Genomic DNA, 26,967 nt, shown 5'->3' with positions numbered 1-26,967 from the left:
GATGGTCCGGGTCAGGCATAACCACTCTGACATGTGACTGTGAGGTTACAGACATGTGACTGTGAGGTTACGGCTCTGTTTAGGTGTTTTCCTGACCACCAGAGAATGCTGCTTGCTCTTTAATGCTGCCCTCAACCAAGATGGCAGATACTGTATCACCTGAGGCCATCTTGCTCCTTGTTTCCCTTTTGGGCCTTACAGTATATAATCACATTTTTATTATTTACATGGCTCAAACATTGAGACTGCTTGTGATATAGCATGATTGTTCTCTATTAACTTCGGCCAGAAGGGACAGGTTGGGCACCCTGAGACCATATGGGCCTGATTTCAGAAAACAACCCTGACACGCCTGAATTTTTTTTAACCATTCTTCCCCATTACCTCCCCCAAACGCTGGCTATCACTCAATTTGCGAATAAATCCTCTTTGCGACCGCCATCAATAATCCATTGCTACATATGCGCAGTGCGGCTTTGACTCATACGCAGTGGCAAAAATAATCGCTCCACTGCGTGCGACTTTGTCATTGCGTCATTGCCGCTGGGCACAACCTAGTCTGATTTCACTATTGAACCCTTTTGTACCTTTTTCCCATATTCCTTTTTGTCCTGTATCATTAACAGTGGCCCTAAGGAGCGAGATGTATTACCAGTGAAAATGTGATAAAACCCCCAAATATGCCGATTTAGGGGGTGTTACCACTTTCCCCATCTGTACAAAGCATCATTCCGGTGCTTTGTCCCAGTGGGTAACGCCACCTTCATGTGGAGTTACCCAATAGAAGCCTATGGGCTTCTTATCGGGACGCTCCCCCTTGGGATGTATCCGATCGGATCAGACGCCCTACTGCAACTTTCACTTCTCTTCTCTTTTTAGCTTCCTTTTGTGCTTTTTTAGATATATAGGTCCTGATCTGATTCAGTGGTATATTTACTAAGCAGTGGATTTTCATACCCCCCGATTTTAGCATATTTGGCCTGCCAGATTTAAAAGGGCAATAATATTTAAGGCAAAACCCGCCTGAATTTTGCATTTACTATTATTGCCCTTTAAAACATGTCAGGCAAAATCTACAAAAATTGTGGGATTTGAAAAATCCATTGCTTACTAAATATACCCCAAAGCCTTTAATATTGAATCCAGTTATACCTCAGTTACTTTGCCAATGCTGCACATACGAAATGCATTCCCTGTGAGGGGACCCTGAGAGCTGCCATTTTGTTCCTAGGATTGAGCATGATAACACAGGGATGAACGCCGGCTGGTATCTGGATCGAGTGATCGTGACAGACATGAATAGGCCCCACCTGCGATTCTACTTCCCGTGTAACAACTGGCTGAGCAAAGAGGATGGAGATGGGCTGTACGTGAGGGATCTGCTGGGCAGCCTCAACCCCATGGACGTGCCTAAAAGTAAGTCACCTGCCGGTCACCTCCCCAACCGTTGTAGGACCTGAAGCCTCAGCATGACCAGCCAGCTTTTGGTTGGCAGCTGAATGCGTTAGCCCATCAGTATGTACAAGATTCTTGTGCCCTACATCACATGTTCCACGTATGTGTTAGACACGTGTCAGTGAGGTTCTACAGGTGTGTTTGTGAACACGGATGCAGCGGTGGGTCTGCAAACAGTGTGAACATTTTGTTAGATTGCAGCCTGATTAATTAGTGGTCTGATCGATTACCTATCCAATATTAACCATATTATACTTTTGTACATGTCCAGTGGTAATATCTACGAGAGGACTGTGCAATAATATAATAGAACGTTATCTATATTGTATGACGGGGTTACTGACACTTTAGTGCTCAGCAGCAGCACAAAGACTGCCATTGTTGTTGTCTCTGTTGCACAATGCTCTTGTGTCTGGCAGAGCCGTCCTTCATCATTGCTCACTGATAATCCTCTCACAATTCAATGGCTTGTGGACAGGGCAGTCGGTATATGATGCTATCGGTGGCGTCCATGCGTGTCACTGGCCTCCATAAAAGATTTATAGCATAAAACTAATTTCTAGCCTAGACGCCTTCTGTACTAATGAGGGGGAGGAAGTGTTGACAGAAGAGCGTTTTTATGTACCTAGGGTTCAGGTAATTAGTTAAAGCAGAATTCAGTAATGTGCAAGACTGTGCTGAAGAATTGCACCATCAGAGCTGTATTGGGGCCGCACAGATGCACTATTTATCAAATGTCGGAAAGTTTTTATTTTTTGCCATGATAAATAGTTTAATGACACGAGTATAACGCCATCCTGGGATCAGAGCTGGACGTCCAGTTCCTCTTCGCATGCGCTATCTGGCAAAGTGACGAGACTGGTTATTGGTCAGTCACCTCAGCGATATTTTTGGACAAATACAGACTTATGCTGGGTACACATTAGCCGGTGTGTACCCAGCACAATATCGTAGGTGGCGGGACGTACTTGCCGATGCCAGGAGCGAGGCACGCAGGTCCGACGGACTATGACGCTGATGACGCAAGGGAGCGAGCATCATCAGCGACATAGCCGGTACACACTGGCCGATGTGGACGATATGTCGCCCGATCCGCCGTTTCGGACCTCATATCGTCTAGCGTGTACCCGGCTTTAGGGGTAGATGTACTAATCCTTGAAAAGTGATAAAGTGGAGAGTGATAAAGTACCAACCAATCATCTCCTAACTGTCATGTTACAGACTGTGTTTGAAAAATGACAGTTAGGAGCTGATTGGTTGGTACTATATCACACATCATAAAATAAAGATTCCTTGTGATATGGGCATATACCAAAAGTTAACAATTACCCTGGTCTTGTATATGGGAAAATCCAGCCAATCAGATCAGACATTTTCTTTATTTTACAATGAATCTGTCAGCGATGATGCTTGCTGCCAGCCTAGAGCAGGGACGTTACCTGAATAAATAGTTAATAGGAACGTTCTCTCCAGCTAGATATAAGCGATTGGTTCAGCTGTGAATTTTGCACATTTGTGGGGATAATTCAATAAGAGATGAATCAACCCTCCTATTGAAACCATCCTTCCAATTGTGAGATATTTGTAGAACGGGACAGTAGACATGGATTTGTAAGAACACACATACAATATTTGAATTTTATATCTGTGAATAAAGACATTGGCCCGTATTCAATTTCAGCACAGCCACGATACATTTTCCGCCTCCCGGACTTTTCGCCTACTTCGCCTGTTTTGCAGGCGGAAAAGTATTGTGTACATCCCCGCTTATTGCCATATTCAATTTGAAAGTAAGCAAAAACAGGACCCGGAGAAACTTAAACAAGCGGAAAGTCCTGTCAGATTTGGGGAAATCAGCCTGACACCCCCCAAAAGATGCTGTGACATGGGGGTTAGCTATGGTACCCCCCGATTTGGCTTGCTGAAGGTATTTGGTGTTTTTAAACGGGCTCAATAGCTGCTAAATAGCGTTTTTGTACAAGTGGTGCAGAATAGTATTCAGGAGGTTTTTTTGCAGAAAATAACTTATCCCAGCAAATTTGGGTACTTGAAAATGGGGGTCAGCATATTTTAAAGTTGCTAAAGTTGAAAAAATCGTGAAAAATCCACCTGCTGCAAGCCCCTGCAATGGAAAAACACTTGGGCATACTTGGGGACCCCCCCAGAGTCAAGTTTGCTAGTTTTTAACTTTGTCCCCCGACATTTTTTTTTTTCGCCCCCAAATTCAAAGTGATTTTTTGGGGTGTCCTTACGTGTTTTTTTATTTTTTGACAGTTTACCTTTGGGGGACAGTCTGAAGCCTGCACAGGGGTTCCCGCAATGTTGCACCCTAAAACCCCAATTCTGCACTTTTTTCCGCCTGCTATTCATAGGCGAAACTTTTCCGCCTATTACATTGCATTGAGGAAAGTCTTTAAAACTGAGGGCCTGATTCAGACCCGCTCGCGAGCGCTGAGCGCTCGCAAGTGTATCGATGTTGCCCGAGTGCGCATGTGCACGACGGAGGCTGCTCCGTCGTGCGCATGCGCGAGACCCGGATAGCGAAGAGGAAGCCGTCGCTCCGGGTCTCGCACCAAAGGGGGCGTGCTGTCGATGGTGAGTGACAGCACGCCCCCTTTGGTGGGCGTGTCGGGGGCGTGGCTGCCCAAACGGAGGCGTTCCCATGGGAACGCCTACCGTCTGGGTCCGGCCCCACTGACATCACTAGTGATGTCAGTGGGAGTGTATTTGGCTCTGATAGAGCCAAAATCACTCCAGGGCTTGCGGACAACGAGACCCTACCGCAAGGGTCTCATCGCAAGCCCGATGGTCTTGACCATCGCGACCATCTTTTTGGCCGCTCGCATAAACTGTGGGTGGTCACCCACAGCTATGCGAGCGGCCAGGAGGTTGCTCCAATTTTAGCTAGGACGGCCCTGATTCAGAGCGAGCGCTCTTGTCAGAGCGTCCGGCTCTGAATCAGGCCCTGAATACGGAGTAAAACCAAAACAGGCGAAAATGACGTCATCGGCAAACAAATTTCGCCAAAAACACGTGAAAACGGCTTTTCACTCCAAATTGAATACAGGCCATTGAATCTTTTTGAATTTATTTATTGAGAAACACTGTCCTACAGACGACATTGCTATACAGACAGTGCTGCTTTATTTTGGTATATTGAACTATATCAGTTAATGTTGTTTTGGAATAATCGTGACCGTAGTTACAGTATCTGCACCATTCTAGCCTGATGGTAATTAAACATCCCAGTAGGAGCTATATGGTGTGTGATAGTGTCATGTCATACTAGATTTTCAGCAGCAGCCAGGTGCCATCTAGTGGCGCATGTTAGTACTGTAAGTGACCTTTTCTGAAAATGTGCTGTATTGTGACTTTATTTCACTATTACAATCCATGGATTTATTTATACATTTTTTTTTTATATCTGCATGCATGCATTATTTGTGAATAATAGATGATTTACTTCTCGGATGCTTTTTCTTGCCATCTCCGTTGCAGTTGGATCCATATGTTTATGTTTAAAATGTTATAATGCTCTGATTGGCTTTGGGTCGGTCTAGTCCTGTGAACATTACTAATTCCACCACCCATTCTTGGTTGAAATCTTATGAAGTGAATATAATAGGTGCACGCAACTTTCAAGGGGGAGATGTATCAAAACTTTTGAGAGAAAGAATTGGACGCGTAGCCCAAGCAACCAATCAGCTTCTAGCTGTCATATTATAGACTGTGCTAGATAAATGATAGCTAGATGCTGGTTGGTTGCTATGGGAAACGTCTCCACTTTATCACGTTTGAATGTTTGATATATCTCCCCCCATAGAAAGATGGTTCGCTGTCATGGTACCATGTGATTAACGAACCGAACAGTTCAGAACATACTTGTAGCACTGTCATATATATACGGCATATACTGTAGCCATAACATTGCATGCAGTGTACAGTACAATAAATATTGTGCAGGGGATTTATCAATAGTCTTGTTTTGCAGTGAACAAATACGTGGCCAGGGTGTTTACCGGCTCCGCCAATGGCAGCGGGACGGACGCAGATGTGTTCCTGAATATATTCGGCGAACACGGAGACACAGGTACCTAAAATGTGACTCTCGTATATTAATGACTAAATGTGCTGCATTGTGTTTAGTTTGCTTATTAGAGTCTTTAATGAACCGCGTAGACATACAGATAATTTCACCCACCTCACCTGTCTGTTCCGCTCGGCGGTAATGACCAGCGCCTTCGCCATGTATGTGCATTTGTGCGCACAGAATTTACCATTCACAATTTCCCGCTTCTGTCCTCTTACGGCGTCGTTTTTGGTGCTTGTGGCGCAGGAGGACGTGGCGAATGTTCAGTGCAGCTATACTGAAAAGCGTATAGAAATGTATAGCTAAAGATCAGGGTGCGGGAAATCATCACACAATGTTGCACAGGCTGATCTTTGCTGCGCAACAGGCTGTTTAGCAAAGGCGATACGCTCTGCGTTCTCCATTCCGCGCTGTATTTGTGAATTCACATATTGCTGAATTTATAGCCTGGCAGGGTGACTGTTAATTTGATCTCCGTTTGGTTAAAAATTTACCAGCCAATTGTGGTTTTACTGCTGACTAAGGGCCTGATTCAGACCCGATCGCGAGCACATAGCGCTCGCACGCGGGTCGATGGTCGGGCAGTGCACACGTGCGAGCCCCAGAGCGAGTAAGAACTTCACTTGCTTGAGACTCGCAGCAAAACGGGGCGGCTGTTGATGTTGATCGACAGCTCGTCCCGTTTTGTAGGCGGGTCGGGGGGTGGCTGCACAAACGGAGGCGCTCCCGAAGGAACACCTGCCGTTTGTGGGCGGCACTATCACATGATGTCAGTAGTGAACTTCCTGCTCTATTAGAGCAGGAAGTTCACTGGGGCTTGCGGTGGACGAGACCCTACCACAAGCGGCCTCGAGGCGGATTTAAAAAAAAAAAAAAAAAACGCCCTAATTCAGAGCGAGCGCTCGCACATAGCGAGGGCCTCTGAATCAGGACCTAAATCCATTGCAATTGTTTGCCGTGCGCACGTGATGCTGAGTTAATAGATATACACTTATACAATGAATGGAATAGCACACTGGGCCTCATTCAGCAAGGATCGCTATTCTGCTAATACGCACGCAACGCAGTTGCTAATATCAGCGGTGACATGTAAATGTTTGTATTCGCATTGCGATCGCAGCCTAAGATAAGGACGCCCACTTCCCCTTACTCACATCCGTATACTTTGGCAACCTAGCGAAACAAGTAACATCGGACCCATATGCACAGTTACAGCAGGTCAGACCTCACTCAGGAATTACTTACTTCAGCGCACGTTATGAGGCCTCAGGCTGCGAATGGTATCGCAGTGGATAATTTATGCACGCCTGCGTTCGCCCGACCACCCCCATGTCACCACCCACAAATGGCACTTCCTCTCAGTCACTCTGCCATGGGTCTGCGTAGCCACTGCGATCGCAGTTCTGATCGCTGTATCTGACTCACGCACGCGATTGCGTGCGTATTAGCAACTGCAATCCTTGCTGAATCGGGCCCATTGACCGCTGGATATTGGCGACAAACCGCTGAGGGTGTGTTATAAAAAGTTGACAGTCAGAATTTCAACATCTGCTTTAGGTCGACAACCAATATGTTGACTTTCAAAAATGTCAACATGGTTAAAATGTAGACATGTTCATAATGTCGGCATTTAATCTTTCAATACCACATTGTTGACGTACAGGTTTTTGCTTATTCTTAGCCTAATCCTAAACCTTACCCAAAAAATAAGCAAAAAATACGGCAGGTCGACATTCTGATGTCAATATGTTTAATGCAGACATTACGAACATGTCAGCATTTTAACCATGTCGTCAATTTATTTTTAATGTCTACATATTGGTCGTCGACCTAAAGTCCAGGTCGATGTTCTGACTGTCAACATTCAGAAACTGTTGACATTCTGACTGGATCCCAGCGATGAATAGTAAATCTACCCAACAGTGTGAGGGATTCATGTACCTGTCAGGTCATCTGTTTGGGCTGCAGTACCGATCTCAGCCCCTGTATCTGGTGGCGCTGTTTCTCCTAAATGAAATACTCTATATCAGGGGTCTTCAACCTTGGCCCTCCAGCTGCTGTGGGCCTACACATCCCAGCATGCACTGCCACCTTATTGATATAACAGCATGCTAAAACTATGGCAGTGCATGCTGGAATGTGTAGTTCCACAGCAGCTGGAGGGCCAAGGTTGAAGACCCCTGCTCTATATACAAGAAAGAAAAGATTTGCTACTCACTGGAATCCATGTTCAGTCATTTTACTGATGCGCTTGATTTGGTCCTATCAGGGGAGAGAAGGCTGGACAATGATAAAAACAACTTCGAGAAGGGATCAGAAGACAAGTTCACCATCGATGCGCCAAATTTAGGGAAAATTAGGAAAATTACCATTGGCCACAACAACAAAGGAGGGTCGGCCGGATGGTTCCTGGAAAAGGTTGGTTTAGTAGATTAAAGACGATCTGTCTCCTGACGTCCCCCGATGGTATTAATAATGTTCCTGCTATGGCATTAAATGGAATCCTAGCTGTAGACCGTGGGTAAAGCTGTAAGCCTGTGGGCCGGCCCGCGCTGCTCTTTGGCTGATGTTTTATTACTGTGTCTTTTCCCGATTGTCGGGTCCTAAGCCACTAATCATTGGCTGTTTTAGGGGTCTATTTATTAAGGCAAAAATCATCCGGAATGGACGGTTTCTGTATGATAAAGGCACCTTCTTAGTATGGTCTCTAATTAACAAGGGCCGAACGCAGGAGACTGATTCCCGCTACGTTACGCTGCCCTATGCACTATAGCCGAAAGGCTGCAGCATTACCGGGGAAGGATCTTCAATGCGGTCCCGATCATGACAGCAGGACTGAGTACTTCATTCGGGACTATCCCGCCAACATTAGGACATTTAGGAGATATTCACAAGCACGTACACACTATGAAGATCCACTAAACCTAACGTTCTCATTACCTGGTTATAAAAGCACCATTCTTAACATTCAGGATTTGTAATATACAATGTCACACTCTCAGGAGCTGTGGATACTTGACAGTGTTTTCATTATGGGGGGAAGATTTTCCTCCTATGCATACCAGGCTTCTTTGCACACTGGCTCTGTCAGCCTGAATAAGATGATCCCATAGAACAAGTGCGATGTCAAATGTTCCAAGTTGTGGCTATTTTTATGTATATATTTGTGATATTTACAGGAGCCTTTTTGTATTGATTTGTATTTTGCTGATTGTGGCTCCTCAATCAGTCTGATGGAAAGGGGGGCGGGGTGTAAAGAGCGATTGGTGAGGGACGTTACGATGATGGGGATATACAGTCTGCAGTGGAATATGTGATGTACTTTCAGGTTATCGTTGAAGATATTGGGAACAAGGCCATCTACGAGTTCCCCTGCTCTCGCTGGTTCGCCATCGATGAAGATGATGGAAAAATTCAACGAGATCTTCTGGTTGGAGGCAGCGAGGCGACAGGTGAGGGGAAGGTCTATGTGGGCAGGTGGAGAAAGTCGCCCATAGCAACCAATCAGATGCTACCTCTCATTTCATAGAATGTACTAGATAAATGAAGGTTTGATAAATCTCCCCCAGGTGTGTGTCTTCTCTGCTGCCACCAGGGTCGGACTGGCCCACAGGGGTACAGTGGAAATCCCCGGTGGGCCTCACTGCCTACCTTCTCTAGGGGTCTGGTTCCAGGCTGTACATATGTTACATTATACTGCATTCCCAGGATTATGGTGTAGTCACTACAGCGCATTGTAGTTATCAATTGGTGTATTATCATGGATGCACTGTCATTATTTATAAAGGGGCCCAGAGCATGCATTCTCTAATGGTTAGTTAGGCCTCTGTGGTGGCTGGCCACACTCCTTCTGGAGGATGGTCATACCCCTTAAGGATGGTCCCCTACCACTGCATTCCCCCGGTGGACCCTTCATACCCAGTCCGATACTGGACGCCACCATATTTATTTATTCTTATCTGTCAATTCTGTAGTTTGATATAAACATGTCAGACGATAGCTCTCGACTCGTCACTACTCTCTGATGGAATCATGAGAACGGCCAGTTACCAGGAGTTATCAGGAGTTACCAGGAGTCATTAGGAGTTACTAGGAGTTACCAGGAGTCATTATGAGTTACCAGGAGTTACTAGGAGTTACCAGGAGCCATTAGGAGTTACCAGGAGTTACTAGGAGTTACCAGGAGTTACTAGGAGTTACCAGGAGTCACTAGGAGTTACCATGAGTTACTAGGAGTTACCATGAGTTACTAGGAGTTACTATGAGTCATTAGGAGTTACCAGGAGTCATTAGGAGTTACCAGGAGTCATTAGGAGTTACCAGGAGTTACCAGGAGTCATTAGGAGTTACCAGGAGTCATTAGGAGTTACCAGGAGTTACTAGGAGTTACCAGGAGTCATTAGGAGTTACCAGGAGTCATTAGGAGTTACCAGGAGTCATTAGGAGTTACCAGGAGTTACTAGGAGTTACCAGGAGTCATTATGAGTCATCAGGAGTTACTAGGAGTTACCAGGAGTCATTAGGAGTTACCAGGAGCTACCAGGAGTCATCAGGAGTTACTAGGAGTTACTAGGAGTTACCAGCAGTCATTAGGAGTTACCAGGAGTTACTAGGAGTCATTAGGAGTTACCAGGAGTCACTAGGAGTTACCAGCAGTTACTAGGAGTTACCAGGAGTCATTAGGAGTTACCAGGAGTTACTAGGAGTCATTAGGAGTTACCAGGAGTCACTAGGAGTTACCAGCAGTTACTAGGAGTTACCAGGAGTTTCATAGAATGTACTAGATAAATTATGGTTTGATAAATCTCCCCCAGGTGTGTGTCTTCTCTGCTGCCACCAGGAGTTACCAGGAGTTACTAGGAGTTACCAGGAGTCATTAGGAGTTACCAGGAGTCATTAGGAGTTACCAGGAGTTACAAGGAGTTACCAGGAGTCATTAGGAGTTACCAGGAGCTACTAGGAGTTACCAGGAGTCATTAGGAGTTACCAGGAGTCATTAGGAGTTACTAGGAGTTACCAGGAGTCATTAGGAGTTATGGGAAAGATTTCTGGACTGCACAACCTGACTCTATATATAGTGGGAGGTGCTACCTGATGAGACTAATTGCAGGCACAGAAACACAAATCTCAGGTGCACAACTCCAAATTATTAATGATATATATAAATGCAATAAAATTTTGCAATCAATAGAGGTTTTTAGCATAATCATGGCCAAGCTTATGGGCCTACCCACCAATATCCAGGTAACCTCTTTCGGGTAGGTCCCTAACATACCAAGGTTCAAATCCAGAGCGCAGAACCCCCCAAAAAACTGCCCCAGCCAAGCCGCCCCAGGGCACCAGCATAGTAAGAAAAGTGCAGTGTAAAGAGATAGTTAAGAGCAGCTACAGCTGCATATAAAGAATGAAAATAAAAAAAGGTGAAATACATATATATTAAACACACAGTGAAGGGTTAAAATGTGTTATAATGGAAAATGTGTTATAATGCAGTGCCCTGAGACAAACCAGCCAATGCATTCCAGGGGGACCCATGCCCCAAAAATGAACCAAAATTGCACCACAGTATATAACTTGTAAGACTTACTTTGAATTGTGCACAACCTGACTCTATATATAGTGGTAGTCATTAGGAGTTACCAGGAGTCATTATGAGTTACCAGGAGTTACTAGGATTTACCAGGAGTCATTAGGAGTTACCAGGAGTCATTAGGAGTTACCAGGAGTTACTAGGAGTTACCAGGAGTCATTAGGAGTTACTAGGAGTTTCCAGGAGTCATTAGGAGTTACCAGGAGTCATTAGGAGTTACCAGGAGTTACTAGGAGTTACCAGGAGTCATTAGGAGTTACCAGGAGTTACTAGGAGTTTCCAGGAGTCATTAGGAGTTACCAGGAGTCATTAGGAGTTACCAGGAGTTACTAGGAGTTACCAGGAGTCATTAAGAGTTACCAGGAGTCATTAGGAGTTACCAGGAGTCATCAGGAGTCACTAGGAGTTACCAGGAGTCATTAGGAGTTACCAGGAGTTACTAGGAGTTACCAGGAGTTACTAAGAGTTACCATGAGTCATTAGGAGTTACCAGGAGTTACTAGGAGTTACCAGGAGTCATTAGGAGTTACTATGAGTCATTAGGAGTTACTATGAGTCATTAGGAGTTACTATGAGTCATTAGGAGTTACCAGGAGTCATCAGGAGTTACTAGGAGTTACCAGGAGTCATTATGAGTCATCAGGAGTTACCAGGAGTTACTAGGAGCTACCAGGAGTCATCAGGAGTTACTAGGAGTTACCAGGAGTCATTATGAGTTACCAGGAGTTACTAGGAGTTACCACCAGGAATCATTAGGAGTTACCAGGAGTTACTAGGAGTCATTAGGAGTTACCAGGAGTCACTAGGAGTTACCAGGAGTTACTAGAAGCTACCAGGAGTCATCAGGAGTTACTAGGAGTTACCAGGAGTCATTTTGAGTTACGAGGAGTTACTAGGAGTTACCACCAGGAATCATTAGGAGTTACCAGGAGTTACTAGGAGTTACCAGGAGTCACTAGGAGTTACCAGGAGTTACTAGGAGTTTCCAGGAGTCATTAGGAGTTACCAGGAGTTACTAGGAGTTACCAGGAGTTTCATAGAATGTACTAGATAAATGATGGTTTGATAAATCTACCCCAGGGGTGTGTCTTCTCTGCCGCCACCAGGAGTTACCAGGAGTCATGGAGTCATTAGGAGTTACCAGGAGTCATTCAGAGTTACCATGAGTTACTAGGAGTTTCCAGGAGTCATTAGGAGTTACCAGGAGTTACTAGGAGTTACCAGGAGTTACTAGGAGTTACCAGGAGACATTAGGAGTTACTAGGAGTTACCAGGAGTTACCAGGAGTCATTAGGAGTTACCAGGAGTCATTATGAGTTAACAGGAGTTACTAGGAGTTACCAGGAGTCATTTGGTGTTACTAGGAGTTACCAGGAGTTACCAGGAGTCATTAGGAGTTACCAGGAGTTACTAGGAGTTACCAGGAGTCATTAGGAGTTACCAGGAGTCACTAGGAGTTACCAGGAATCACTAGGAGTTACCAGGAGTCATTAGGAGTTACCAGGAGTTGCTAGGAGTCATCAGGAGTTACCAGGAGTTACCAGGAGTCATTAGGAGTTACCAGGAGTTACTATGATTTACCAGGAGTCATTAGAAGTTACCAGGAGTCAATAGGAGTTACCAGGAGTCATTAGGAGTTACCAGGAGATACCAGGAGTCATTAGGAGTTACCAGGAGTTACTAGGAGTTTCCAGGAGTCATTAGGAGTTACCAGGAGTTACTAGGAGTTACCAGGAGTTTCATAGAATGTACTAGATAAATGATGGTTTGATAAATCTCCCCCAGGTGTGTGTCTTCTCTGCTGCCACCAGGAGTTACCAGGAGTCATTAGGAGTTACCAGGAGTTACCAGGAGTCATTCGGAGTTACCATGAGTTACTAGGAGTTTCCAGGAGTCATTAGGAGTTACCAGGAGTTACTAGGAGTTACCAGGAGACATTAGGAGTTACTAGGAGTTACCAGGAGTCTTTAGGAGTTACCAGGAGTCATTAGGAGTTACTAGGAGTTACCAGGAGTTACTAGGAGTTTCCAGGAGTCATTAGGAGTTACTAGGAGTTACTAGGAGTCATTAGGAGTTACTAGGAGTTACCAGGAGTCATTATGAGTTACCAGGAGTTACTAGGAGTTACCAGGAGTTTCTCGGAGTTACCAGGAGTCATTAGGAGTTACTAGGAGTTACCAGAAGTCATTTGGAGTTACCAGGAGTCATTATGAGTTACCAGGAGTTACTAGGAGTTACCAGGAGTCATTAGGAGTTACCAGGAGTTACTCGGAGTTACCAGGAGTCATTAGGAGTTACTAGGAGTTACCAGGAGTCATTAGGAGTTACCAGGAGTTACTAGGAGTTTCCAGGAGTCATTAGGAGTTACCAGGAGTTACTAGGAGTTTCCAGGAGTCATTAGGAGTTACCAGGAGTTACTAGGAGTTACTAGGAGTCATTAGGAGTTAACAGGAGTCATTATGAGTTACCAGGAGTCATTATGAGTTACCAGGAGTTACTAGGAGTTACCAGGAGTCATTAGGAGTTACCAGGAGTTACTAGGAGTTACTATGAGTTACCAGGAGTCATTAGGAGTTACCAGGAGTTACTAGGAGTTTCCAGGAGTCATTAGGAGTTACCAGGAGTTACTAGGAGTCATTAGGAGTTACCAGGAGTTACTAGGAGTTACCAGGAGTCATTATGAGTTACCAGGAGTTACTAGGAGTTACCAGGAGTCATTAGGAGTTACCAGGAGTTACCAGGAGTTACTAGGAGTTACTATGAGTTACCAGGAGTCATTAGGAGTTACCAGGAGTTACTAGGAGTTACCAGGAGTCATTAGGAGTTACTGTGTGTCATTAGGAGTTTCTATGAGTCATTAGGAGTTACTATGAGTCATTAGGAGTTACCAGCAGTCATCAGGAGTTACTAGGAGTTACCAGGAGTCATTATGAGTCATCAGGAGTTACTAGGAGTTACCAGGAGTCATTAGGAGTTACTAGGAGCTACCAGGAGTCATCAGGAGTTACTAGAAGTTACCAGGAGTCATTATGAGTTACCAGGAGTTACTAGGAGTTACCACCAGGAATCATTAGAAGTTACCAGGAGTTACTAGGAGTCATTAGGAGTTACCAGGAGTTACCAGGAGTCACTAGGAGTTACTAGGAGTTTCCAGGAGTCATTAGGAGTTACCAGGAGTTACTAGGAGTTACCAGGAGTTTCATAGAATGTACTAGATAAATTATGGTTTGATAAATCTCCCCCAGGTGTGTGTCTTCTCTGCTGCCACCAGGAGTTACCAGGAGTCATTAGGAGTTACCAGGAGTTACCAGGAGTCATTCGGAGTTACCATGAGTTACTAGGAGTTTCCAGGAGTCATTAGGAGTTACCAGGAGTTACCAGGAGTCATTATGAGTTAACAGGAGTTACTAGGAGTTACCAGGAGTCATTTGGTGTTACTAGGAGTTACCAGGAGTCATTAGGAGTTACCAGGAGTCACTAGGAGTTACCAGGAATCACTAGGAGTTACCAGGAGTCATTAGGAGTTACCAGGAGTCAATAGGAGTTACCAGGAGTCATTAGGAGTTACCAGGATTTACCAGGAGTTACCAGGAGCTACCAGGAGTCATCAGGAGTTACTAGGAGTTACGAGGAGTCATTATGAGTTTCCAGGAGTTACTAGGAGTTACCAGGAGTCATTAGGAGTTACTAGGAGTTACCAGGAGTCATTAGGAGTTACTAGGAGTTACCTGGAGTCATTAGGAGTTACCAGGAGTTACTCGGAGTTACCAGGAGTCATTAGGAGTTACTAGGAGTTACCAGGAGTCATTAGGAGTTACCAGGAGTTACTAGGAGTTTCCAGGAGTCATTAGGAGTTACTAGGAGTCATTAGGAGTTACCAGGAGTTACTAGGAGTTACCAGGAGTCATTATGAGTTACCAGGAGTTACTAGGAGTTACCAGGAGTCATTAGGAGTTACTAGGAGTTACCAGAAGTCATTATGAGTTACCAGGAGTCATTAGGAGTTACCAGGAGTCATTAGGAGTTACCAGGAGTTACCAGGAGTCATTATGAGTCATCAGGAGTTACTAGGAGTTACCAGGAGTCATTAGGAGTTACTAGGAGCTACCAGGAGTCATTAGGAGTTACTAGGAGCTACCAGGAGTCATCAGGAGTTACTAGAAGTTACCAGGAGTCATTATGAGTTACCAGGAGTTACTAGGAGTTACCACCAGGAATCATTAGGAGTTACCAGGAGTTACTAGGAGTCATTAGGAGTTAACAGGAGTTACCAGGAGTCACTAGGAGTTACTAGGAGTTTCCAGGAGTCATTAGGAGTTACCAGGAGTTACTAGGAGTTACCAGGAGTTTCATAGAATGTACTAGATAAATTATGGTTTGATAAATCTCCCCCAGGTGTGTGTCTTCTCTGCTGCCACCAGGAGTTACCAGGAGTCATTAGGAGTTACCAGGAGTCATTCGGAGTTACCATGAGTTACTAGGAGTTTCCAGGAGTCATTAGGAGTTACCAGGAGTCACCAGGAGTTACTAGGAGTTACCAGGAGTCATTAGGAGCTACCAGGAGTCATTATGAGTTAACAGGAGTTACTAGGAGTCATTTGGTGTTACTAGGAGTTACCAGGAGTTACTAGGAGTTACCAGGAGTCATTAGGAGTTACCAGGAGTCACTAGGAGTTACCAGGAATCACTAGGAGTTACCAGGAGTCATTAGGAGTTACCAGGAGTTACCAGGAGTCATTAGGAGTTACCAAGAGTTACTATGATTTACCAGGAGTCATTAGGAGTTACCAGGAGTCAATAGGAGTTACCAGGAGTCATTAGGAGTTACCAGGAGTTACCAGGAGTCATTAGGAGTTACCAGGAGCTACCAGGAGTCATCAGGAGTTACTAGGAGTTACGAGGAGTCATTATGAGTTTCCAGGAGTTACTAGGAGTTACCAGGAGTCATTAGGAGTTACTAGGAGTCACTAGGAGTTACTAGGAGTTACTAGGAGTCATTAGGAGTTACTAGGAGTTACCAGGAGTCATTAGGAGTTACCAGGAGTTACTCGGAGTTACCAGGAGTCATTAGGAGTTACCAGGAGTCATTAGGAGTTACCAGGAGTCATTAGGAGTTACCAGGAGTCATTAGGAGTTACCAGGAGTTACTAGGAGTTTCCAGGAGTCATTAGGAGTTACCAGGAGTTACTAGGAGTCATTAGGAGTTAACAGGAGTTACCAGGAGTCACTAGGAGTTACTAGGAGTTTCCAGGAGTCATTAGGAGTTACCAGGAGTTACTAGGAGTTACCAGGAGTTTCATAGAATGTACTAGATAAATTATGGTTTGATAAATCTCCCCCAGGTGTGTGTCTTCTCTGCTGCCACCAGGAGTTACCAGGAGTCATTAGGAGTTACCAGGAGTTACCAGGAGTCATTCGGAGTTACCATGAGTTACTAGGAGTTTCCAGGAGTCATTAGGAGTTACCAGGAGTTACCAGGAGTTACTAGGAGTTACCAGGAGTCATTAGGAGCTACCAGGAGTCATTATGAGTTAACAGGAGTTACTAGGAGTCATTTGGTGTTACTAGGAGTTACCAGGAGTTACTAGGAGTTACCAGGAGTCATTAGGAGTTACCAGGAGTCACTAGGAGTTACCAGGAGTCACTAGGAGTTACCAGGAATCACTAGGAGTTACCAGGAGTCATTAGGAGTTACCAGGAGTTACCAGGAGTCATTAGGAGTTACCAAGAGTTACTATGATTTACCAGGAGTCATTAGGAGTTACCAGGAGTCAATAGGAGTTACCAGGAGTCATTAGGAGTTACCAGGAGTTACCAGGAGTCATTAGGAGTTACCAGGAGCTACCAGGAGTCATCAGGAGTTACTAGGAGTTACGAGGAGTCATTATGAGTTTCCAGGAGTTACTAGGAGTTACCAGGAGTCATTAGGAGTTACTAGGAGTCACTAGGAGTTACTAGGAGTTACTAGGAGTCATTAGGAGTTACTAGGAGTTACCAGGAGTCATTAGGAGTTACCAGGAGTTACTCGGAGTTACCAGGAGTCATTAGGAGTTACCAGGAGTCATTAGGAGTTACCAGGAGTTACTAGGAGTTTCCAGGAGTCATTAGGAGTTACCAGGAGTCATTATGAGTTACCAGGAGTTACTATGATTTACCAGGAGTCATTAGGAGTTACCAGGAGTCATTAGGAGTTACTAGGAGTTACCAGGAGTCATTAGGAGTTACCAGGAGTTACTCGGAGTTACCAGGAGTCATTAGGAGTTACCAGGAGTCATTATGAGTTACCAGGAGTCATTAGGAGTTACCAGGAGTCATTAGGAGTTACCAGGAGTTGTTGCTGCTCTGCTGTAGCTGAAGCATTCTGGGTAGTGTCCTTCGGTGAATGACCCCTGTAGCATTTCTCACCATTGGGTTACAGGTATAAAAGTAAACTGGGCAGCACTTTTTTGGGGCACAGGAACAGATAAAACAGAACAGTTTTATTTTAAAGGGTGATATGTACTGACTTGCATAGTGATAAAGTGAAGAGAGATAATGTACCTAACTGTCCTGTTACAGGCTGTGTCTGAAAAATGGCAGTTAGGAGCTGATTGGTTGGTGCTTTATCTCTCTCCACTTTATCACTCTCCAAGTCTTAGTACATTTCCCCCGAAGAGTTTATATGAAAAAACAATGTTAAAAGGCTCCATGTACAGCCAGCTGGGATACATTAAACTAATCGGGGTTACATTAGGCTGCTGTCACTGCTTCGTCAAACTTCTTCTTTAAGTTGATTACAATTAAATAACAACAATACACAAATATATCCATCTGCTACTAAACTGGTCTATTTATTTTTTTGTTTTTTTTGTCTATTTATTTTTTTGTTTTGTTCATTGACCAAAATGTCACTTTATTTAAAGGTAACTATTTATTTTTTACCGTGATACACAGTTGTTTTGCCTAAAAGACTGCTACTTTATAACATCAGGCACACTCGCACAGAATTCGCCAATGTCTCAAAGCCGCGGTCTATTACATTTATCCCCCCTTTTCTGGTTTCCGTATGTGTAGTATCTGCTTGTCACCAGCAGATGTCACCGTTGCTATTGGGGTCTAAAAGGAACCTCAGTTGACCTATTGAAGCAGTAAAATGAGGCACTTACAAGCTATAAGCAGGTATAATATTACATTATATAAACTGCTTACAGTCACACATCTCATGCTGTATTTTAATCAAGGCAGACCCCTACACCCTGGGTGGATTATATTATGGGATTGTATTTGGCGGCAGGTTCCCCCCTTCACATTCTGATGGCGATTTTAACCTCCAAACCGCCGGATTTATTATACAGCAGTGTTGAGGATTAAAATACAAATTGCCGGTGATGAGCGGTGGGTTTGAAATCTCTAATACGCTGTCGGTTTAGCACAAACTACTTGCAGCTGAGAGGAAACTGACCTCATTTTGGAGGGGGAATGGGGTCAAACTGAGGGATACCCACACGTAGGGATACCGGGAGAGGAAGATTGCCAAAAATGATCCCAAAAAATGCTGGTCCATTCATTTCCTCTAAATAATGTGTGTGATGAGGTTTAACACTAGATTTTCTTCCTTTGCAAAGTTTGTTCCTGCATGACCTGTCCTGTTACACATGTGCCTGGACGTCAGCTAGCGGAGCAGATTTTTAGGTCGATGTTTGCAGGCAGGACGAGGTACAATATGCATCAGATTCTGTCCATGATGGCAAAAAGACGTGATTTCAACTCTGGGTTTTGCAGGTCGGCATATTGTAATGTAATGAATTTCTTAAGGCGAAGGTCCCAGATTATTGGGAATCAGCAGAGCCTTTTCCTCTGTGCAGCGCCCAAGATACTTTCACCCCAAACCCAGATGCATTCCCTAGAGCAGGGGTGGGGAACCTTTTTTCTGCAGAGGGTCATTTTGATATATATAACATTATTCGCGGGCCTGGTGATGTCACACAGGGGCAGGGCCACAATCGCCGATGATTACAGCAATGCTCCGGGGAGCTGTAAGGGCAGCGGTGTGACTCTCTGACCTAAGGACGCTCCAGGTGGCACTGCTGCATAGATTCTGGCTGCAGGGCGCCATTCTAGGCACAGTGCTAGCCAGATAAGGCTGGCAGAGAAAAGATTAGAGGGCCAGACCAAATGATACAGAGGGTCTTATACGGCCCCCGGCCTGAGGTTCCCCATCCCCTGCCCTAGAGGATGTGCGTACAGACGGGTTGGGTATGAAATCTTAGCTGTCGGGATGCCACTAATCAAAATACCGACAGCCAGAATCCCGACACCCAGAGGACAGTTTTCTAACCCCCTACCCTAACCCACCCTTCCCGGTGCCTAACCCTAACCCTCCCACCCTCGTGCCTAAACCTAACTTCCCCCTCCCTGCACCCTAAACCTAACACCCCTCCCCTAGTGCCTAAACCTAACCTCCCTCCCCTAGTGCCTAAACCTAACACCCCCTCCCCGGTGCCTAAACGTAACCTCCCCCCCTAGTGTCTAAACCTAACCTCCCCTTCCCCGCAACCTAATCCTAACCCTCCCTTCCCTCCCCTTAATGCCTAACCCCGCGCCCTAACGCTACCCTCCCCCTGCACCCCGATACTTACCTTCGGGATGTCAACGGTGGGGGTACTGGCGCCGGGATCCTGACCTGTCAGGATTTCAATGCCAGTATTAAGACCGTCGGCATCCCGCAAGCCGGGATACCGACTACATCCCCGATCGGACAAGTCTATGACGTAAACACCTATGTAACGTTGTAATATTCAGAATCAAAGAAGCCTTGGGGGCAAATTTACTAAGATGGGAGTTCTATTGAGAAGTGATGTTGCCCATAGCAACCAGATTCCAAGTATTATCTTCTAGAAGGTGCTAGATAAATGAGAAGTACAATCTGATTGGTTGCTATGGGCAACATCACTTCTTAATAGATCTCCCATCTTAGTAAATTTACCCCTTAGTTTCACTTACTGTTAATGAGTTATTTTAAAAAAAAGGGTGGATTTACAGACAAGAAAAGTAGAATTCGTATTTAATGAAGGTGTTCCTGATTTGGTAATATGTGTTTTAGGAGACATTTTTACTTTTACTAAAATGTGCATCTTATGGAGCGTACACACGGTCAGATTTGTCAGACTTGTCAGATTTGTCAGATGAACGACTGAACGATTAAACGATTTAAACGATTTGGACGATTTGACCAAAGTTTTGAACGATTTGAACGATTGAACGATTTTTGACTGCATTAAAATGAATGGAATCGTCCAAGTCTGACTGCAAACACATCAGATGTCAGATATCGTTATCTGACAAACGGGAACGCGCAACGTTGATCGTCCATCGTTCAGGCATGTCAGATATGAACGATTTTCCTTCAGATATGAACGACTGAACGATTTTTAAATCGTTATCGTTCATATCTGAAGGAAAAATCTGATCGTGTGTATGCACCATTAGTCTCAAACAGAAACGTCGCAAAATATTGAAAAAACAAAAAATGTGCTAAAGAAGTTAGAAAAGCAGAATATAGAAGGCTCCAATGTATAAGCATTTGCCCCAAAAGTTTTCTGGCCTCTTCATTTAAAAAAAAAAAAAAAATATTTGTTTACCATATTTGTTCTTTAAACACTAGGAATTGTCTACAATGTCTCCATAATGACCGGAGACATCCGTGGCGCTGGGACTAACTCCAAGGTCCACGTCATTCTCCATGGCTCGAAGGGTATGAAGAACAGCGGGAAGATATTTCTTGAAGGAGGAGAGTTTGAACGAGCGAGGATTGACATCTTCAACATAGAGATTGCGGCCCTGCTGAGCCCCCTCAGCAGAGTGACCATCGGGCATGACGGGCGAGGTGTCAGCTCGGGGTGGTACTGCGAGAAGGTGAGACGATAGGAGCCGTGACATTGTAAAGGTCTTTCTCATCTCGCTGGGCCAAAAACAGTTGTCAGTGAGTTCTGCTATGTGTGCTCCCACATTAAATTATATGCACACTTTGCTCGTTAATGATAATATTTGAACAAGTCACGCAATTCAGTTCCAAATGTGAATTTATTGCCATCTCACGGGAGGTCACGTTTTAATTCAGCACTGCGTAATCTATGCAAAGTGTATAAGAGTGGGGAAGCTGTCCTGAACCCAAATAAACAAGATAGGTAGTGGCCAGAAATACAGTGGTGGAGGCTGTTAGTGGCTATAAGAACAGCGTAGGAGACTGTTAGTGGCAATAAGGACAGTGTGGGAGGCTGAAGTGGCCATAACGACAGTGTAGGAGACCGATTGTGGCCACAAGGACAGTGTGGGAGGCTGAAGTGGCCATAAGGACAGTGTAGGAGGCTGATTGTGGCCATAAGGACAGTGTAGGATTCTGTTAGTGGCTATAAGGACAGCATAGGAGACTGTTAGTGGCAATAAGGACAGTGTGGGAGTATTAATGGACATAAGAACAGTGTAGGATTCTGTTAGTAGCTATAAGGACAAAATAGGAGGCTGTTAGTGGTTATAAGGACAGTGTTGGAGGCTGTGAGTGGCCATAAGAACAGTGTGGGAGGATGTTAATGGCTATAAGGATAGAATAGGAGGCTGCTAGTGGCCATGAGGACAGTGTGGGAGGATGTTAGTGGCCATGAGGACAGCATGGGAGGATGTTAGTGGCCATGAGGACAGTGTGGTAGGATGATAGTGGCTATAAGGACAGTGTGGGAGGCTGTTAGTGGCTATGAGGACAGCGTGGGAGGCTGTTAGTGGCTATGAGCACAGCGTGGGAGGATGTTAGTGGCCATGAGGACAGCGTGGGAGGATGTTAGTGGCCATGAGGACAGCGTGGGAGGCTGTTAGTGGCTATGAGGACAGTGTGGGAGGCTGTTAGTGGCTATGAGGACAGTGTGGGAGGATGTTAGTGGCTATAAGGACAGTGTGGGAGGATGTTAGTGGCTATGAGGACAGTGTGGGAGGCTGTTAGTGGCAATGAGGACAGCGTGGGAGGATGTTAGTGGCTATAAGGACAGTGTGGGAGGCTGTTAGTGGCTATAAGGACAGTGTGGGAGGCTGTTATTGGCTATGAGGACAGTGTGGGAGGCTGTTAGTGGCTATGAGGACAGTGTGGTAGGATGTTAGTGGCTATAAGGACAGCGTGGGAGGCTGTTAGTGGACAATAGTACAGTGTTGGTTGCTGTTAAGAGGACTCACAGGCTGGTATAGTACAACTTTTATTTATGAATGAAGAATGATAGCAATCAAGTCTATTTCAGCATTTACATTTATTATAATATTTGTGGTACGTTTTAATGTCTCTTTTGTATTTTGTAAATGTTTATATACAAGAAGGAAAAAATTTGGAAAAACTACTTGCAACTACCATCTGTAATTTAAAAAAAAAATTGTCCATCAATACAACACAGAACCATACTGTACATGTCCGGCACCATGCTGTACGTGTCCCGCACCATGCTGTACGTGTCCCGCACCATGCTGTACGTGTCCCGCACCATACTGTATGTATCCGGCAACATACTGTACATGTCCCGCACCATGCTGTACGTGTCCCGCACCATGCTGTACGTGTCCGGCACCATACTGTACGTGTCCGGCACCATGCTGTACGTGTCCGGCACCATGCTGTACGTGTCCCGCACCATGCTGTACGTGTCCCGCACCATACTGTATGTATCCCGCACCATACTGTACATGTCCCGCACCATGCTGTGTGTGTCCTGCACCATTTACACCCATTTCGCTGCTTTTACAGGAAAATAACAATGAAGGGGTTTTATTGGCCATATTTCACTATTTAAACACTTTTTTAAAATACATTATTATTCAGTAGGTGGGGTGTCCCAGAGGTACTACCAGGGCTGCCGAGAGGAGGGGGAACGAGCGGGTACTAATTATTGGCTTGATGGAGTGGCCTGATGGGGGCCTGGGTCTGTCGTCTTCCCCCCGCATCCCTTACCTGCCCTCGGCAGCAGCCTGAGTCTCCCCAGCCCAGCACACGTTGCTGTATGCTGGGCTGCAGTCTCCTCTGGCTGTGTGGGCACATGGCGTTTCACAGCGCAGCAAATACAGTATCACAGTCATAGTAGTAAATGGTACAGTGCACAATTCACACACTATATAGTAAATGTATAGTCAGTGTTATTAATACGGCGTGCGCTGTGCGACACGGACAACCGCAGACTGGAAACATTGGCCGCTTGCAATCTAAATTGACACTTTGTCCACCTCTAAATCATTCCTAAAATCACATTCACCATATGACGGAAATAGGCCGACTCACAGAACACATTTTTCACCTTCTCCTTTAGAAGATCATATCTGCGGTATTGTTGATGAATGATTGCCAGTCTTAAGGTGCCCACACACATACTGACTTTTCAACCAATTAGTCCGATTTTGACGAATCGTGACGACGAATCGGGTAGAAAAAGTACAAATCGTGAGTTTACACTCAGGAGCACGATGCCGACGCGCGTCCCCGCTCGTCGTACATCGCATCCTCTGATCTGCCGTGCTGTAGGGCAGATTAGCCAACCATGAACACGATGGAAGCCGATCGTGAGGGGTTTTTTCCCTCACGACGAATCGTACGATTCATCGCACAACGCGGATTTTGACTGACAGGAGCCTGGACACGCCCCATCGCCATCTTGTGCAGCATCGTGTATGGAGCAAGACAGTGCACATTGAGGAGCCTGCACACTGAAGTCTTGTTTTGGTGTTTTGGACAATTTTTGGTGAGTATTGGTACAGTTTAAATACAACCACACTGACCACCAACATGTGCTCCCCACTGCCCACCAATGTGTGCCCCCAGGTTATAAATGCATGACCCAGCCACCGCCCACTGAATGAGGCGGGCGGTGGCTGGGTCATGCATTAAGCTCCCTCACTGCCCACCAATGTGTGCCCCCAGGTAATAAATGCATGAACCAGCCACCGCCCGTCGTATTCATCAGTACAGAATTCAGGAACAGGATAGAATGCAGGTAGGTAGCACACACTTGCAGATAGAATAAACTTTGTATAAGGCAAGCCAAATACAAAGAGCACAGTAGCAATGTACAGGATTCAGCAGGAATACACCTAGCCTCATCTAGTAGCAGAGCAGAATGTACACAGAGTTTAAAGGGTTCCTGCTTTTTATACTCCCTAGATAGCCCCTCCCATTGTTATGGCTATTTAAATTTCCCACCAATAGTCAAGAGCCTGTTTTATTTTTTTTTTAAACTCACGATTTGTTACGGCCAATCTCACGATGCGTACGATCCGATAGATCGTGAGATCGTAAGACAGATTGGGTGTCTTTTTTCCAAAATCGTGATCACGACGGCAAGGGAGCTCCCGAGAAAGTTCATGAGGAAATTGGAGAAGAAATCGGATCGTGAGCACATCGGTATATGTGTGTGGGCACCTTTACTGTAACAAAGTGAGGGCATCGCAGAACTCAGCCAATTGCTGTTACTGTCTATAGAGCCAATCATCATTAGTTCCTAATCTGCATTAGGGGCTCATCACCCGCAAGTGATCCGCTTCAATACAGGCGCCTCAGCTTCTTTCTTGTGGTCAGCATAGGACACATTTTCCATGCAGTACTTTGGTCTGTGTTTATAAGCCCTATCGGACCCCTGTCCTGCCCCCTTTAGCACAAGTAGTTGTGAGTCCATAATGCATCACATTTGGAATGAATACAGAGGTCGTAACAATTTTTCCTGTGTATGCGCAGTTGCAAAAGAAGCATTTTGTAAGGAAAATAAGCAAAACTTTGCAATTGCGTCCAACATGATCCCCTTGTATGACGGGATTGTTTTTATGGCACAGCGCCTGAGTTTAGGGACACGCCACTTGGTCTGCGCAGCGAGACGAGGGAGGTTTTTGCTCATGATCGAAAAAGTTGGCTACAGGCTGTCACTTTGTCTGATGACGTGTTCTGATGAACTTCATGTGGCGGAGATTTAACATATTTCCCATTTTCAGGCATCTTCTAGTTGCATAGAACAGATACAGCATTAAGCCCATCCGGGAGCTGGTGGAAATAAGCCCTGGGACAGTTCTTATAATGGGATCCTTTTGCGCTGCCCATAGCGTTAGCGTAGACATAAATCACTGTCCATAAAATAATCAAAGCCTCACATTGTGACACTAGAAGTGCGGGAAGCCACAATGGGACAAACTGTGCCGGTTATTTATAGAAATAAATGAGCTTTCTGTATTTTAGAAATAAAATTAGAAATAGTAATTAATTGATGGGGATGTTCCAAATGTGAGCGTGGTGAATTAAGGACCCGATACAGACCCGCTGGCTAGATGCGTTCACAAACAAAGAAGCGTATGCAAATTTCGGCAAGCCAAGCGATCGCATGGCAAGGCATTAGCACGCCCACTATGTCCTGGCGTACGATCGCATTGTGTATGCAGACGCCCACCGGCACTACGAGCTCTTCAGTGTAAATTTCAGCCAAGTGACGTGTACTATGACGCTGCCTCTTAATTATGCACACCTCTGAAACGGCGCTGAGACGCCCAGGCACGCCTGCGTTCGCACCTCCACTCCCCCGTTTCTAGCGGCCAGCCCCTCTCACCACCCACAAACAGCTTCTCCAGTCACTCACTCTACTGGGCTGTCTATGGGCGGCAAGTATATGATTCCCAATCGCTCGCACTGGTTCGAGCACGCACATTGCGATGCATACGCGTGCGTAGATTGCAAACAATCGGCTGGCTGCGTGCGAACGCATCCTAGCGAGCGGGTCTGATACAGATCCTAAATTTTAAGTTTGCCGATAAACTATAACATAAAAACATTCCGCTCAGACATTCACCGTAAAGCGCGAGGGGCTACGACGGGAAAATAGGAGCAATTATCTGCCTTCTGGAGCTGATTCAGAGGTGGACGCACTGCTGATGAATGCAATCGCAAAACCGTTGCACAGCCAGCATAGAGGCGCTCACTACCGCCCACTACCTCTATCTCACATCCGTAATACCTTTCAGTGCTGCGTATTCATCGGGAACATCGAGTAACATCGCCCCCCTCACGCACAATTACAACAGGTCTGACGCACTGAGGGCCTGATTCAGAGCCGCTCGTAAGCGGCCGTTCGTTCGCTCCGAGCGATCGCACAACTGCGCATGCGTATGGGTTGTAATACGCATGCGCGAACCAGTCATTGCGGTCGGAAATTGTGTGCTCGCAAAATAGCGAATGCCTGCTAATTTGAGTGACAGGATGGGGCATTTGTGGGTGGTAACAGGGGAAGGTGCTTGAAAACGTGGAGTGGAGATCCGAACGCAGGCGTGCCTGACGGTCAAAACGGGCATTTTAAGGGTGTGCATAATTAACAAAGCAGCGTCATCGACCACGTCACTTGGTTGTCTTTTAGCCTGAACTGCTCGCATGATTGCGGTAGGAAAATCCAACCACAAGCACTGCGAGCAGTTCAGACGCCTTTCGATGTACTCGATTAATCAAATAAATAGCGGAGATGACGTAGGATGCGAGCGGCCAGGGGGCGTCTTTACAAAATAGCGAGTGCATATTTCGTTCGCTCGCTCAGACATAGAGGCGTCAACAGACCGCAAAGAGCGAGTGCTCAATTTAAATATCCGGCCCCTTTTTCTAAACGAGCGAGCGCAAATAGCGTCCGGCTCTGAATCAGGCCCTGAGTACACAAGCTGCGTATGCCATTGCAGTGGCTAATTTATGCACGCCCATGCAACAGCGTTCAAACGGACAGGCACGCCTTCAGTTCTCCAACCACTCCCCCATCACCACCCCCAAACGCTGACGTCCCTTCCCTCGGTCTGCGATGGCTTTGTGTCTGCG

General features: G+C 45.5%; 1 protein-coding gene across 1 annotated transcript in view; it reads left to right on the top strand.

Annotated features, from left to right (window-relative positions):
• The window catches only part of LOXHD1 (lipoxygenase homology PLAT domains 1), a 365,669-nt gene that overhangs the window by 146,517 nt on the left and 192,185 nt on the right, over positions 1-26,967 (top strand). Inside the window, exons 10-14 of the mRNA XM_088476506.1 lie at positions 1,232-1,416; positions 5,447-5,545; positions 7,815-7,963; positions 8,874-8,997; positions 20,779-21,029. Of these exons, the coding sequence (XP_088332632.1) occupies positions 1,232-1,416; positions 5,447-5,545; positions 7,815-7,963; positions 8,874-8,997; positions 20,779-21,029 (808 nt within the window). The remainder of the gene's footprint in view (positions 1-1,231; positions 1,417-5,446; positions 5,546-7,814; positions 7,964-8,873; positions 8,998-20,778; positions 21,030-26,967) is intronic.

The sequence above is a fragment of the Taudactylus pleione genome, unplaced genomic scaffold (genome assembly GCF_031769625.1).
Source record: "Taudactylus pleione unplaced genomic scaffold, aTauple2 ptg000189l, whole genome shotgun sequence".
Lineage (NCBI taxonomy): Eukaryota > Metazoa > Chordata > Amphibia > Anura > Myobatrachidae > Taudactylus > Taudactylus pleione.
The sequence above is the reverse complement of the archived record's forward strand: the minus strand, read 5'-3'. Positions and strand labels throughout refer to the sequence as shown.